Consider the following 14,719-nt stretch of genomic DNA (forward strand, 5'->3'; position numbering starts at 1 on the left):
TTGTACTAAAATATGTGCATACAATGATTGTACAGTAAAATAAGTACAGGCAAAGGTGGACTTATCTGTAATAGAGATACTTAAGGAAATGCATGGTCTAATTTATTCATAATTAAAGGGTAAGGCTAAAGTTGAAGGGTTGTATGGGAGGAGGAGGAGAGAGAGTAAAGAATTATGTACTTAAGTGAATACCATATAGGCGAAAGCGCGATCTTAGCTTACGTATACTTTATACAATAATAAAAAAAGAAACATTTCAATTTTTGTGTTTTTCGAAGTATTTAATGAATAATTGGAAATTTAATAAGAAATCTTATACAAAAGTTATAACCTAGTTACATAATATCTATTATTAAACTTATTGAGAACAGATTTTTAATAATAATAAATGTCAAATTTTGATTAATTTTGAAATTAATGAAGAATGTCTAAAGTTCTATTAAAAATTGTCACAAGATAAATTCAATAAAAAAAAATTAATGAGTAATATTGTAAGAACTCATTTTATAAAAAAGTATATTTCGTTACAATTGGACCACTAAAGAGCCCAGTAGCACAATTCCAAGGGTATTTATATACGCGGCTCATTGGCTCATAATCACATAAATCTTTCAATAGTTCGTTAATAAATCAATAGCGCTATAAATAAGCGCCGTATTCCACTCTGTAATCAATAATTCACGTTCTCGACTTACAGCCCATCTCCATTGCTGTACGAGATTAAATTTTATCTTAAAACGATCTGTAGAGCAAGAGCTCTATATAAAATCTAATACTTCTTATATGTAATTATATGTAATTTTTTGGTGGTAGGGCTTTATGCAAGCTCGTCTGAGTAGGTACCATCCACTCACTCAGTATTATTGTGTTCCGGCTTGAAGAGTGAATGAGCCAGTGTAGGCACGATGGACATAAAACCTTAGTTCCCAAGGTTGTCTAATTTATATGGGCGGTAGTGACCACTTACTCTCAACTGGTCCATTTAATCATCCGCCGACCTATACCATAAAAAACTGAATATTGTAAAAACAAAATACTAGAATATAATCTACTTCGCGAGATTATGAACTTTTGAAAGGTCGTATACGTTTATTCATCCTTTTTAACTTAACCTAAGCCTATATCTCTCGTAGCTTTAATAAAATATGCTAACTCTTCTATAACACAACAAAATTAATTAGTGTTATGATAAGACTCTTATATATTTATCAAGTAGGCTTTTACAAGCACTTTTGAATAGTCGTATTATAGAACGTATTAATCGAGCTAACGTATTAAAAGAAAGGCTCTCATCGGCTCGGAATGTAGACTCTAAAGAAAAGAACTGGCATGGCATGAACGTACTAGCTAAAATTAGTAGTAAATTGCTCTCTAAGTAACAGTTCCTAGGTGCTAAAACAATGTATTTCACAATAAAGTTGAATTAGGCCTTACTAATGGTCTAGGTGACCAGCCAAGAGATGCAATCTTCATGAAATGTATTTATCATACATAATATCGTGTCGGTCGTGTATGGATCTCTTCCACGCATTCTACTTTGTAGGCGGTTACGTCTAAGTAATTACGCGTAACTTTTTAGCACGTAATCGCTGAAACTTTACAATAACTTGTCGGGGTAACTACAATAACCTTGTTGGGGTAACCTTTATTTCTTTTTTAAGTATATTTAAAATCCATCTACAGAGCTGAGATGGCCCAGTGGTTAGAACGCGTGCATCTTACCCGATAATTGCGGGTTCAAAACCAGGCAAGCACCACTATATATATATATGTGCTTAATTGTGTTTATAATTCATCTGGTGCTCGGCGGTGAAGGAAAACATCGTGAGGAAACCTGCATGTGTCTAATTTCATCGAAATTCTGCCACATGTGCATTCCACCAACCCGCATTGGAACAGCGTGGTGGAATATGTTCCAAAACCCTCTCCTTAATGGAACAGGAGGCCTTATCTCAGCAGTGGGAAATTTACAGGCTGTTACTTTACTTTACTTTACTTTAAAATCCACATTCTATAAATTAAGTATTATAATATTTAAGACGTAAAATACAGTAATTATTTAATGGTTTCCAACCGCGACTTCAGCTTTGCTTGTGTTGTCGTTAGCGTATGGGTTTTAGTTCTACAAAGGCCTATGTCTTACCTTAGTTTTGAAGCTTGCTTCATAAAGAATTCAGTACAGTGGTATAGCCATGACAACGACAGACAAAGTAACTTTCGCGATTTATAATATTGGTATGGATATTTTCTTATAGCTTCACTTAATATAATTGTTATATGACGATTTAAAATTGATTTTAAATTAACATGGTTATTTGTATTACTAAAGTTATTCATTTCGGGATATTTAGCATGTTTTTTTCTACGAATGTCTTGTTCACGAGACATAGTTCTCGGTGAACAAGACATTCGTTGATAATGTCGAAATATCGAGCTCCACTGAACAAAAATAAAAAAAACATGGTAAATATCCCGAAATGAATAACTTTAATAATGATTCAAAAGTATTTGTAAAAGCTTACTTGAACAAAGTATATTTTGATTTGATTTTGGTTTATCTGCAGGCTCTCAACGGTTTCCTGATGATCTTGACCTGCGAAGGAGAAGTGTTCTTCGCTACTCACAGCATCGAGAGTTATCTGGGCTTCCATCAGGTTTGTGCATTTTCGAAAATAACAATAATTATTGTTTGGGTCAAATTTTCATAAACATTTATGTGGGACTGACCGGTATCACTAATAATAAGAAGTAATACACCGGAAAACCCACTAAAATCAACCAACTCTCCGTTTTTTCAGCGCCACGAGATCGCTTTTGTATACTAACCTGAAGTCCTTACGAGTAATCTAATCTAATGTATTGACTATAACATTATATAGTCAATACATTAGATTAGATTACATATCAGATCATAATAAACTACCCCATAGGTAAAATAAAAGTACAAAATACTTTAATAGTCTGACCACTGTGTAAAATGATTTATTATAACTACATTCATACGAAATATATATAGTATATAAGGAACTTTGTATATATAAAAATATTATGTAATGTAATTAATCATACTAATTATAAAATTAATCATGTATTATCACAAACTAACCTATATTAAAACTGCATACTTTACCGGTTTTTATCGTTATTCCCGCAATTAATTACCGCCATTATGAAAAAAAAAAAAACTAATTTTCCATTCCAACGCAAACTGTACTTTAATATTAATCAAATAAAATATATGATACGATTCGTAGGCCAAAATTTTCCAACGTTATGTGACTCCATAAAAGTATTAATTATACCGATACAGCCGCCATTAATTTTTTTTTTATTAAACCCATTTATACGCGCCTTATCGCGTTATGAAGTAAATACTAAAGATTATAAATTATATGTTTCGCGACTTAATTATAATTTAAACGGCAAATAGATATCTTGCAGCGTTTATAGATAGAATATCTTTTAATGTTTTTCCAAATAAACTTTTCAAGTTGAAAATACATTAATCAATCCCGTTTAATTTATTACTTATTTTTCTTCTTTATAAAATTGTAGTGATGTTATATGCAAGCTATATAATGATCGACTTAAATGTGCTTTGAAGTCGGAGTATAAATATACGTTATTAAAAAAAAACGTTTTATCTGTATTTGACACCTTGTTATAAATGTATCTTTCATATATATTTTTTAAATCAATTCTAAATTATTTTATATGGCAACATCATCTTATAATCGACTCATCGACTTAATCGTGCTCTGACGACTTCTATGTATCAATAATATATTTACGTTATTAAAAAAATCTTTTTTAATCTGTATTTGCCAAATACGTATCTTTCATATTATTTATTTAACATGAATTAATAATTATTTTATATGGCAACTCAGCCGCATATATTAAAGGGTCTAGTTAAATATATCCCTCAGTAATATAAGCTAATAAAGCTTTGATGAATTATTGCTATCAAGACAAAAACGCTTTTTCGTCACAAGCCACCCTTGGCCTATAAAACTTTCACAATCGTATATAAATTCAAGTCACCCCCTCATTGTTCGAAATCGAATAATTTCGCTACCTGCGCATAGATTACTTTATTATTTCGTTGATATTATCTGTATATAAGTTACTAGCTGTTACCCGTGGCTTTGCTCTCGTAAAATATAAATATGTATATTTACAAATTGAAACACTAATAGCTAGAAACAATCCTTAGTGGGTGTCATGATAGATATGTTATTTTATAAGTGTAGATCAACAGCCTGAAATATAAGTTTATGCTTTTAGTTCTAAAACAATACTTTCATATAAAGACATCCCCCTTTTCAACCCTTTACAGCAATTTTTTTCCAATTAAAAAGTAGCCTATGTCCTTTCTCAGGCTCTAGTCTAGATGTGTACCAAATTTCATTTAAGACGGTCTAGTAATTTGGGCGTGTAAGTGAGACAGATAGACAACCAGAGTTACATTCGCATTTATAATACGAATATGGTAATATGATGCTAAAATGTCGAAAACAATTATACCAATAGAACTAACATTCGCCACGTAAACCAATAATTACGAGTGTCGGTATGTATTACAATATTGAACGTTATGCATATATATAAAACCTTTTTTTACCCGTGCGAAGCCAGGACGGGTAGCTAGTTGTGGTGAGTAATCAACCTGCTAGCATATCTGTGATAGATCTCCAATAGTCATAAGGGTTCATTGATTAAAGGGAATCAATTTGAAAACATTAAATCCAGTACCCGCTGTCGTGCCAGCCACGTGCCACTAAACGGTTTATTGATTAAAGCAAACATTGCATTTGTGATTGGTTTGTGTTAAAATTATATGTCATTCTAAAGGTAACCAATAATTAATACAATAGGAATGATTCCAATGAAATAATTGATTTTATATCAAATAAAATAAAAATTAAATAATGGTTTGAAACTTAAATTAAGCTTACTGTAAATCTTGCTATCGATATCAAATACGATTGATATCAAATACGGATGGTAAAATTCTCATCCATCTAAAAATTTAAATGATATACCTTTACTCTGTTCTATGATATTTCTGAAAAATATCGAAAAATATTCGGACATATAATGATACTTCTATCTGTTAAAACTGTTATCTAGTATTAGTCTTAATAACGCCTCGTAAATAATTCTACCTTAAAAAAAGGTGAAAATTTGAATATAGTAATCGTGCATAGTTGAAGGGTACAATTAAATTCATTATAACTGACACAAAATTCATGATTATTAAAAAAACACATTCGGTGACTAATAAATTAAACAAATCACAATCGTAATACAAAACTTCCAAAATCTAAAAACAGTGAGTCAACCAAACGCAGACGTTTGCCCTCCGGCTAATAAAAGTTTGATTTAAAAATTACAATAATGCACACCCCTCCGTTGAACGTTAAGGGTCGTGTAGATTAACTTCGAGCCGTCTCACCAGGTGGCTGGCCATCGATCCGTACCACATTGCCCTCCTAATGGACGAGCATGTGGCTCCCTAAATATCTATGAAATTCCAGGTGAAATAATTCAATTGTGTTGTTTACGTTCAGATATTTAAAATTCAAATTTTGTTAATCATTAATCAACATAATAATCTTTAAAGCAACTTGCAAACATTACATTACTATGATATAGAATATTGTTTTAATGTTTCTAAAATAAACGTAAGGAATCATAAATGTTTTATAAACGAAATAGACACGCACAACGCGCTACATCAATCACCAAAAACAAAACGCAATATAAAGGAAAAAATCTTACCAAAATAACATATCAACAAAACATTACAGTTCTCCATAGCAACAACCTAAACAAGGAAACAAAAAGTAATTACCAAACAAATCATCCTCTGACATTTAATGCCATCGCAATATGTTCGAACCCCCATTTCGAAGGTTCGCAAGACCCCATTTTTACTTACATAAAACTTAGGGTATGTTTTCCTATGCGTATGATTCATTAACATGTCATATCAAAAACTGGGGACCCAGTGTTGCGCCTTGCACAACCCCCATTGATTATCAATTAGTTTTCTGCTTGCATCGTTATTGTCGACGCATTATCCACACTATTTACACGACGTGTTAAAATTCATAATTCATTTGGTTGCAATGAAAAATCATCTTTAATCTAAGGGAATAAGATGGATTTTGAGTTTTCATGAGAGCAAAATTAACATGTCCATCTTCGTAACAGATGATTCTTTAATGATCGGGCTCGAATCGATTTTTAGGGTCATCGATGGTTTATTGATTTACGGTTCAGTTGTGACTTGCTTTTTTACACTGATGAATAGATTTCCGTTAGCTAGTTATCAAATTATTATCTTGTTTAATTGATTGATTAAATTAATTGGAACCTCCTTGGGAATATTGTCTACAGCGTTTTATATTAGTTTTATTTCTTACACATAATGCAAAGCTGTTATAAATATAATGATTATAACTATAACAGCTTTCGCAAACATCAACTATTGCAGAATTGTATTATTTTAATATTTTTTAGTTTGTATAATAACAAATTATTAAATCATCTACTCCACTCTGTTGCATAAATGTGACGTTAAATTTATTTACTTATTAAGTATAGCAATTAGTACGTAAAATAGGAGGGAAGAAAATCTAAAAGGTCCAAAAAAATATTTAGTTAAAACTAAGGTTCTAGGTACTAAGGTATCATCTATAAATAGAAATGAACTTAAGTTTTTCTCATTTAAAAAAAAATTAAAAATCTTACAAACCGATTTTAATTCAGTCGACTAACAGTAAATATTTCTTTCAGTCAGATATAGTCCATCAATCAGTCTACGAACTCGTCCATTCAGAAGACAGAGAAGAATTACAGAGGCAGCTGTTATGGAACTCCTTCTTACCTCCCGAAGTCAACAATTTATCCTTACAAGACGTCTTAAGATCAGAGAGGGCACATCTACTGGAAAGAAGCTTTACAGTTCGGTTTAGGTGTTTACTTGATAACACTTCGGGATTTCTGGTAAGTGAACACATATTACCATTTGGAATTGTCTGAAATTTACATGTATATTCATAATTACATAGTATAAAACAAAGTCGCTTACCTCTATGTATGCTTAGATCTTTGAAATTACACAACGAATTTTGATGTTTTCTTTAATAGAGTGATTCGAGAGAAAGGTTTTTATGTACTATGCATGGATAATAGTAAAGAAACACTGACAGAATAGTTTCCAATGTGATGTCCTAAATAAACGCATTTTTTGCGCTTACCGCAAACTATGTATTGTCTAATGATTGAAAAGCTATAATATATTAAGCTAAGCTATCATTAAGCTAAGCTAGAAATTGTATACGATCTTTTTATGTAAATAGAATACATAATAATAATAGATTTATTCTAATGGCTCACCTGGAAACCAAACATCTAATCCGTAAAAAAGGTTTGAGAAATGTTTGATAATTAAGAGAGGGTGGAAGTAAATAGACTGTTTCTATTACAGAGGTTGGACATCAGAGGTCGAATAAAAGTGCTCCACGGTCAAAATAAAAAAACCGAGGATCCTCCACTAGCGTTATTTGCAATTTGTGCGCCTTTCGGTCCTCCAAGCCTCTTGGAAATACCACAAAAGGAAGTCATGTTCAAGAGTAAACACAAGCTCGATCTTTCTCTAGTCTCGATGGACCAAAGGTAAGTAAGATTTTGTACATATAATAAAATTGGAGTTTGTAATAATTAAATAACCGTTTTAAACTTAATGCATATACAAGGTACCTATACCAAAATAACATTTTATGTACTTTTTGCCTATCTGCCTGTTTCTTCTTTCCGGTTGATTTCTGGAACTAGCTGTTCCAAGACTTCTGACCAATTTTATGGGACTTTTACTAACATAGTTGATGTCATAAGGAGTAACTTAGACTACTTATATTTTATAAAATAATAATAAGGTCACGCTTTATTATCAAACCACTTAATATCACAATAGCTTTTTACAGTATATACGGCATTAGTTACATTGAAATTTCTTTGTGCATAAATTATGTATAAATATGTCTTCACAAGATAATTAATGAATATTTTGTTGCACAAACTTCGACATAAAATTGTACAGTTATTAGACGGTAAGCGTTTGCAAGGAACTAATAATTCTCATACGTGCTTAATTACGGTATGGATTATCAGAATTAAAGAGATTTTTTTTTTATCTTTAAAACAATGCGGATGTTGAAGAATTGGAAAAAAGAACATGTGCCATACAAAATGTATAATTGATAGAGATACGGCGTAGCAAATGGATTTACTGATAGTTATCGACCAAAATGGCTGCTCTAAAAGGGATAAACACACCGACACGGGAATATTTTAAGGCTATTAAACAATTGATATAAGAAAAAAATATATTTGAAGCTAAAATAGTTCAAACTTTTTGTGGTGCAACTGATTCGATTTCTAACGACAAATATTTTCCTACGGAACTTTATTTAGAAGATTCCTTGTGTTTTTGAATATAGAAACCAAAAATATAACCAAAATATAATTGTAAATTGCATTATTTTCTTTGCAAAAACCTACGTCGAATATTGTAGGTCCAAACTCTTCCAAGCACGCGTTAGTATTTTCGTATATAATTCATCTTTTTTAGTAAACTATTTGACACTAGAGGAGCGTGGTATAATAAGCGCCAAAACTTTTCTATCAATGAAAAAGCATTAGCTCTGGAGTTGGACATATAGAGGATGTTACTTAATTCCTTGTTACTATTATTTTCAGGGGTAAAATGTTGCTGGGCTACACAGACGCAGAGCTGGCTAACATGGGTGGCTATGACCTTGTGCACTATGATGACCTAGCTTACGTGGCTAGTGCTCATCAAGAATGTAAGTATTGAAAGGTACTGTCCTGTCTTGAGTGAATAACAAAAAACACATATATTTTCATGGATTTGAGTACCAATTTTGTATCTTTTTCATTTTAATTGTTGTGTTATGACACAATTCTTTCTTTAATCTCACATCGAAATTTTAATGCATACTGTTTCTGGTTTCCTTTGTACTTTTTTTAAATATATCAAGTCTTTAGTAATAATTTTATTTCAAATGTAACTTATCCAAGCTATTGAGTCGTCTTAATAGAATAGTCTAGTGATTGTGTGTTTTTAGTTGGAATTCATCACTTTTTTATGTGATTATGTGTCGCGATGTGTTGCAATTATTATGAAATATTTTTCAGTGCTAAAAACCGGGGCGTCAGGAATGATCGCGTACCGCTTCCAGACCAAGGACGGCCAATGGCAGTGGCTGCAGACCTCATCACGACTCGTCTATAAAAACTCAAAACCAGACTTCGTAATCAGCACGCACAGGCCTCTTATGTAAGACTTTTATTCAATATGTATATTTATGTCCCTGAAAAAACCAGGTATTAAATTCGCTTTACAATTTCAGGGAGGAGGAAGGTCGAGATCTTCTCGGGAAGCGGACAATGGACTTCAAAGTCAGTTACTTAGACACCGGCCTAACCAGTCTTTATTTCTCTGAGTCAGAACAGTTATCCGGTTGCGAATCCACCGTCACCACTCCGCCCAGAGCGGCGAGGCGATACAAAACCCAATTAAGGGACTTCCTGTCGACTTGCCGCAATAAGAGACGAGTACCCCCCACTCCGGCACCCCCTCCAGTCGACTATCTGGCTGCTGACGCCGTCGCCGCGGCATACACTAACTTAAATGGCGCATACCCGGCACCTTACGGCGAATACCCCCCGGCACCAACCTTGCATTACGCCCCGCCACCCCTCGACGACAGATTCCTTGCCGCGGACAACCTCTTCCATCAATACAAACCCCTGTCATACCACTACCCGTACGCGCCCAACGGCTTCCTGGAACCGGCGCCGCCCGGGTACGAGGTGCCGCCGGCGTACCACCGGCCGCCGTCGCGCGAGTACGCGTACGTGGACGGCGGCGGGCGGTACGTGAGCCCGGCGGGCGAGCGGCGGTCGCCGGGCGCGGTGGCGGGCCCGAGCCCGGGCGGCTCCAGTGGCTCGGCGGAGCACGAGCGGCTGCAGGAGGCGCCGCGGCAGACGGTGCTGATGTGGGGCGCGGGCGGCGCGCCGCAGGACGTGCCGCCGGAGTACTCCCCGCCGCAGGTGTGGCGCTACCCCTCGCACTACCACACGGCCGAGGCGACGCAGTGACGGCCGTCGGTCGATACGTCCTGCGAGACGGCGAACGGGCGCTAGATTTCGAAGTCACCAAAGATTCGCCCTTCCAATCCGAATTTTTTTAGTATTTTACTATTATTGACGTTGAAAATAAGAATAGTGTGAACCGTTCCTATGTCGCACGTGTCTGAAAATTCTGCACCCTTTCGATGCGGCTTCTCTTGAATAGTTTTTGTGTTACTCTTTTATTATTAACGGTACCTCGCTCAATTATTCAAACATATCACGTGAATAGTTTTTGTGGAAACCGATCTATTTCTCATGTCCTACGATGATCACGACTCGTTATTTTAGCGTTTCCTATTTATAATTCGAAACACAAAACCCTTACAAGATCGACGAGCAATCAGTTAAAGTAATAGGTTAAATATTTTGGCATTATGCATCTTAGAAAATGATTTGCATTTAAAAGCAGAATGAATACGGCTATCTATAAAAACTATTTAAAATAAATCATACCATACGTTGAACTTCCATTACGAACTGTATATAATTTCGTGTGTATTATAAGTATGTCCGCGAGAAGGTTCGAACACTCCGATATACGAATATCATGTCAAAAGTTGCAGTCACTCTTGCGTAATTAAACGACTGTTAAAACTATGTTGTAATTATCTTGCTTTGTCGCAAAAATGTGTCCGTAGCTTAACAGATTTCGTAGCTCGGTGTGTTCGATGCCTTAGGATTTAAATATAAAGTAGATTAATATTAGCTTACCATAATTTCATCGCGAATTAGTGACGCTCGTGTGATGTAAATATTTATTTTATATGATTTTGTGAGCTTCAGCTTGGTTATCGATGTGTCTGGTTCTTGAGTATTCGCTTTTTATATTTTTATATTTAAAGCAAAACGAAGGAAAACAAATGTTTACAAACTATATTTCAATATATAGTCGCCCGCGATTTCGTTTGCGTTTTAGGATGTTTTTTGTTATGTGTTAGGCAAAAACAAGTAGCCTATGTCCTTTCTTGGACAATGTTAGTTCAATTTTGCTTCATACCAAATTTCACCAAATTTGGATCAGCGGTTTGCCCGTGACAGAGCTACAGACAGACGGACAGCGTTACTTTCACATTTATAATATTAATATAGATTTAAGTTTATATTGAATTGGCTGTCTGAATACTTTGGTGCTGCGATATATTCTAGATGGTAGATCTGAATATAATCTGGCACCAGACCAAGTTTACTTATAATCGAACTTATAGTTACCAAATAATTCTCAAAACGATATACAGACATTTTCAATTTACCCATTAATCTTTCCGAATTACAGAGTAGGTATATCAAGTAATTTCACCCACGATTATCATCAATAAATAAAAACTTTAATTATAATTATTTTTATTCTATGACTTTTTATATTTATGATAAAATGATGATTATTTTTTTAAAGTTTGACTTCGTTTTGCTTTATTAAAAAGTGAATACATTTTAAAGTTAGTGTGAAGAGTAAACATATCAATATTGTAATAGCATGCATTATATATAAATCACTATCAATTTATACATCCCTGTAAATATATAAAATAATTCGAATTCATTTTTCCATTTAAACGACCGAACAATCGATTAAAAAAATTTTAAATGTCAAAATACAGACAAAATGTAGACTAAAAAACTTAATGTCATTTTTGTTTTTTTTTTTTTTAATTTATTCAAATTACTTTACATATTTATGGGGACTTAAACACTGCCATGCCAACGTGATGCACTTGTACATACACTCAGCGTGCCTTCCCATTGGTTTAAACATCAAACTAACCTTAAATTCGTTGTGCAGTGATCGGCGTTGGCAGGGCAAGACGCGTCGAACGATCTTCCGACGTCTAGATGTAAGATTAGTTTTAAATTGAATTTCGAAGAGCACTTACTATTGGCAAAGCAAAGGGAAAAGGGTATTCATCCAAAAATCCCTGAAAATGGATTCATTCAGCTATTTGCATTAGCTGTACTATTATTTATACAAAAATGTAAGCGTATATTTTATTATTTCATTTCTATGTTACTGAAATCTTTATAAAATGTAATTCATTAGAATTTTAACTAATATTGAAACTGTGCTGATATTTTAACTGACCAAATACGAAAAGCGAATAAAGAAAAAAAAATACAGACGAATTGATAACCTCCTCCTTTTGGAAGTCGCTTGAAAAAATATCATTATTGTGCCGTGTAAAATTTTATTAAAAGCAGTTACGATTAAGCTTTATTTTGTTTATATTTGTACAAATTCTAATGAAATAAATAAACATATTCAAATTCTTCTTATCTAGAACATATTGTATGAAACTTGACAGTGTTTTTAATTAATCGAATCCAATAAAGTCACCGTGCTCTTCGTTATAAAAAAAAGTCTTCTCATTGTATATTCTTAAACGAAAATTGTATTGTCCATACATACGGGTCAACCGACATTAGTTTTGTATAAAAAAATCGAGTCACTATAAGCGAAATTATCTTCCAATAAAAGTTCCAATTTGTTATATATTAACAAATTCGACATTAAATTATTATTATTATTCTCTATAGCAATAAGATGCAAAATAAACGAAACACTTTTCACACCTACAATTAATTATTAAAATTAAAACAAATTTATTATTTACGTCTAGGCCACAAATAAATTTAAAAAAGATAAATTCATTGTTCCACATAATTATTGTTGTTACCCACGTGTGGGCCTAGCTTTATAATAATGACAACACAGAGTATAAATAAAAAAATGTACTAACCACGTTTTTGTATTAAAAAATCAAACACATTTTTTATATTTGACTCTCACTTATAAATCAATTTGAATTGTAAATAAATAATTAGGTTAGACGCTTTAATGATTATGTATCGATTGATTATTCTTAATTATTTAATTGAATATATAGTTAAGATGAAGATAAGGAGACAGTCTCTGTATTTATTTTAGTATAGCATAATTATGTAATTAAAAGAAAATCAAATAAATTTTTTCATGCCACTGATATTTTTGAGTTTCTTTTTACTCTTTAAAATACAGTATAATCCCTTTCAAATTATTAATAAACTTCACCTTCTTATACTGGTATAACTACTTGAGCAAATTAATTAAAAAATATAAGCTATTACTTATTGGAAATAAATAATTATACCAAACCATTTATCTATTTTATCTAAATATATTTCAATTAATTTTGATATGAATATTTTTCAGCTTCTACAAACGTCAAGCATTGATGTTATGTTTGTTATTCCAATATCGAATTAAAAAATAAATAAATTGTAATACCATTAAAAAAAAGAATCACTTATACTAAATTTGAAGACGCGATGCAGGCCATTCTCGATAGAATTATTTTGTACCGATTGTAGCTTTAACATTCAAATCGATTCAATTCTATTCAGTAAATGTAATTATGCCGAAGACTATACCCGAATAAAGTATAAAAAAGTTCATTTTTGTCTACTTTGATTTATTAGTTTTTTTCACTAATTAATACTATACAAATAATTATGCAATGGCGCCATCTATTGAGTAACGTGTATAACATCTAAAGATTTAAGGCAATTTAAAGTCGTGGACATAGATTACTCTAAAAGTTAGTAGTGTTCGTCGCTAGATGGCGTTATTAACAATAAATCATGAAATTAAAACAAATATGATGTAGTTGTAAAAAAATCTATATTATCGGTATTTCTTTACCGACGTCGAAAAATAAGGTTATTGATTTTTTTACCTTTGTTACTAAAATTAAAATATTCAAATTATTTAATAATATATTTGATATGGTCTTCACGCCTCTAATTGCCCTAAGATTTCTACTATTTTGTGGCGCCAGGGGCCTTGTTTAATTCCGACTCTGAGTTAGTATAACCACAGTCTTGCTTGAAGATTTCCAGCGTATTAGTAACATAAGATTAAAGTCTGTTAATTCCTGCGATCCCTTTATCTTCCAATAAGTAAGCTTGTCACTGTCATACCTTTACGGCTACGTCAATTATTGCAAACGACCACAGATCGTAAAAACCCGTTGGGTCCAATAGGTCCTTAGGTTGCCGAGATATGATATTCTACTTGTGTCACACATTCGTTTAGCAAATTGTATTTTTGTTGTTTTGTGGGTTGTTGACCGAGATGGCCCAGTGGTTAGAACGCGTGCATCTTAACCGATGACTGCGGGTTCAAACCCAGGCAAGCACCGCTGATTCATGTGCTCAATTTGTCTTTATAATTCATCTCGTGCTCAGCGATGAAGAAAAACATCGTGAGGAAGTCTGCATGTGACAAATTTCATAGAAATTCTGCCACATTTGTATTCCACCAACCCGCATTGGAACAGCGTGGTGGAATATGTTCCAAACCTTCTTTTTAAAGGGAGAAGAGGTCTTTAGCCCAGCAGTGGGAATTTACAGGCTGTGGTTGTTGTTGTTGTTGTTGTGGGTTGTTAGCAGTATTCGTGCCGAAACAACATTCTGTAAATCACTTCTCATCTAATTTGTAAAATGTTGAGAACTATTGTCA

The 14,719-nt window shown here is 33.1% G+C and overlaps 1 protein-coding gene across 1 annotated transcript in view; it reads left to right on the forward strand.

Annotated features, from left to right (window-relative positions):
• Positions 1-11,478, forward strand: part of LOC124538939 (aryl hydrocarbon receptor) — a 137,380-nt gene extending 125,902 nt beyond the window's left edge. The window contains exons 4-9 of the mRNA XM_047116213.1: positions 2,565-2,654; positions 6,805-7,014; positions 7,499-7,686; positions 8,770-8,876; positions 9,229-9,370; positions 9,444-11,478. Coding sequence (XP_046972169.1) covers positions 2,565-2,654; positions 6,805-7,014; positions 7,499-7,686; positions 8,770-8,876; positions 9,229-9,370; positions 9,444-10,194 — 1,488 coding nt within the window. The 3' untranslated portion in view covers positions 10,195-11,478. The remainder of the gene's footprint in view (positions 1-2,564; positions 2,655-6,804; positions 7,015-7,498; positions 7,687-8,769; positions 8,877-9,228; positions 9,371-9,443) is intronic.
• Positions 11,479-14,719: the final 3,241 nt, after the last annotated feature.

Source organism: Vanessa cardui, chromosome 21 (assembly GCF_905220365.1).
Source record: "Vanessa cardui chromosome 21, ilVanCard2.1, whole genome shotgun sequence".
Taxonomy (NCBI): Eukaryota; Metazoa; Arthropoda; class Insecta; order Lepidoptera; family Nymphalidae; genus Vanessa; species Vanessa cardui.